Source organism: Branchiostoma floridae, chromosome 13, assembly GCF_000003815.2.
Source record: "Branchiostoma floridae strain S238N-H82 chromosome 13, Bfl_VNyyK, whole genome shotgun sequence".
NCBI lineage: Eukaryota > Metazoa > Chordata > Leptocardii > Amphioxiformes > Branchiostomatidae > Branchiostoma > Branchiostoma floridae.
Window position 1 is genome coordinate 6,743,925 of NC_049991.1, and position 1,988 is coordinate 6,745,912.

The 1,988-nt window shown below is 42.0% G+C and overlaps 1 protein-coding gene across 1 annotated transcript in view; it reads left to right on the forward strand.

Annotated features, from left to right (window-relative positions):
• The window catches only part of LOC118428695 (ubiquitin domain-containing protein UBFD1-like), a 9,641-nt gene continuing 7,653 nt past the window's right edge, over positions 1-1,988 (forward strand). Inside the window, exon 1 of the mRNA XM_035838833.1 lies at positions 1-48. Coding sequence (XP_035694726.1) covers positions 33-48 — 16 coding nt within the window. The 5' untranslated portion in view covers positions 1-32. The remainder of the gene's footprint in view (positions 49-1,988) is intronic.

A 1,988-nucleotide genomic window follows, 5' to 3' on the forward strand; every position in this document is an offset into this window, starting at 1 on the left:
TGACCTACCCATGATTCCTTGTAACTGACAACATGGCGGCTCAGGAAGGTTTGTGATTGATGTAACGTCGAATTTTCCTCAATATCTTATATAACACGTCTGGTTTTATTGCTTTTACGTAAGCTGTAGCTGTGTCTAGCCTATGTACGGCTCTGGTCTGAGTTTCTTGTCTGAACTGAAGACAGGGAAGCCGCTACAGCGCTTAGAGCAAGGACTTGCTGTTGTGTTTGTTACCGTGAGTTTGCGTTTGTGTGAAAGGCATGACGTGTGTGTGTGTGTGTGACATCAACTTACAAAGTCAAGTGCATTACCACTATTCCAAGCAGATGTTGTGTTAAACATTTCGTGTCTCTTTGGTGACCAGAAATTCTATGAATAGCCACTTGTCATTCGATCATCAGTAAAGTCCAGCTGTCTTGCTCAGTGGTCAGAAAACGTTTTGAACTATCTTCGATCTTCCATCCCAACATCTGCTCGGAGATTAGATCAAGTCTGCTGTTTACTAGTAGTATTTAAGAAAATGATTACGGTAATGATTTTTATCATGAAATAGTGGCCCTATCCTTTTTGCATCCACGAAAACTGGTGATATCTGCATATTGAAGACTTCTGGATTCCTAGTATGTAATTCTGCAAGCCCAGACTTGCCAGTAAATACAATAATAGTAAAGCGTATTGGCATTATATAACTGTTTGCATGCATTTCCACAATTTTGATCTAATGTTTATCGCAGTTGGCCCACTCTTATGAAAGCTTAAGCATTGGCATGAATAATTTGTGAAGTGTGTTTGATCAATCAAATTCTATGTAGCTCAGAAGAAAGGACTGTAGGACCACAGTAAGTGGTCTCTGGACTACAGTATCCCATTGTATGTTCAAGCATTATATAAAATATCTTAAGTATGGATTACTTTCTGTTATGTTATATCATACCGTTTGACACGGGTGGTCAGACTGGGTGATAACTTGGGTTATCACATGGGGTTCTACTGTTTTAACATGGGCTTCCATGAGATGATTTGAACACAATTGCTGTTGCAATGTTTTGTTTACGGTCAGCCTTTTTACCGGAAAACACAGGAAAACACAGGAAAACACACGAAGGAGTGTATAATCTACTGAAATACAGTATATTTTGATGAGTAAACATGACAGGTCGCTATGTTTTGCCACAGAATAATCTACATATGGCCCTGGAATGAAGAAATCGTCAGAAAATGCATGAGACGACGGGCCGGACCGCCGCCGCCACCCGGCGGACTGGACGTGCTGATTGTGCAAAATTATGTAACGTTGACAGCTAGAAGAAGCAAGCTTTATAAAGAAATACAGAGTAGATTCATATATATTATATTTATGCCAATATATAACAGATTTTTGCACTGAAGTTCGGTAGGTATCAGCCGTCTTGTTGTGAAAGTATCAGACCCCGCTAAACAAACATGTATTCTGCAATGAAAACAAACATGGCCGCCGGCGGTCCGGCCCGTCGTCTCAGGCATGCATTTTCTGACGATTTGTTCATTCCAGGGCCACATGTAGATTATTCTGTGGCAAAACATAGCGACCTGTCATGTTTACTCATCAAAACATACTGTATTTCAGTAGATTATACACTCCTTCATGTGTTTTCCGGTGTTTAACTGTGTTTTCCTCTGTTTTCCGGTAAAAAGCCTGACCCTTTTGTTTATAGGTGATAAGTTTCCTTAACTTCTGAAATGTATGTTTTCTGGGGTACTAGTAGGTATACGTATGACCCTTGGTCCCAGCCCTCTTATAGGTCCTTATATCTCCCTCTGGTATGATCCTATCCCTAACCTGGAATCCAGTCTACTGCTGGCTCGGCCTACCGTAGTTAGTGCAGGCTTTGTACGGGGCCAGGGAAGCTCCCAGCCGCCGGGGTAATCGGCTACACCCGGTAGGATTTTCACGCGGTTAGACTTTAGCCCAGGGGGCTAATTATCCGGCCGGCAATTAACCCCACCTG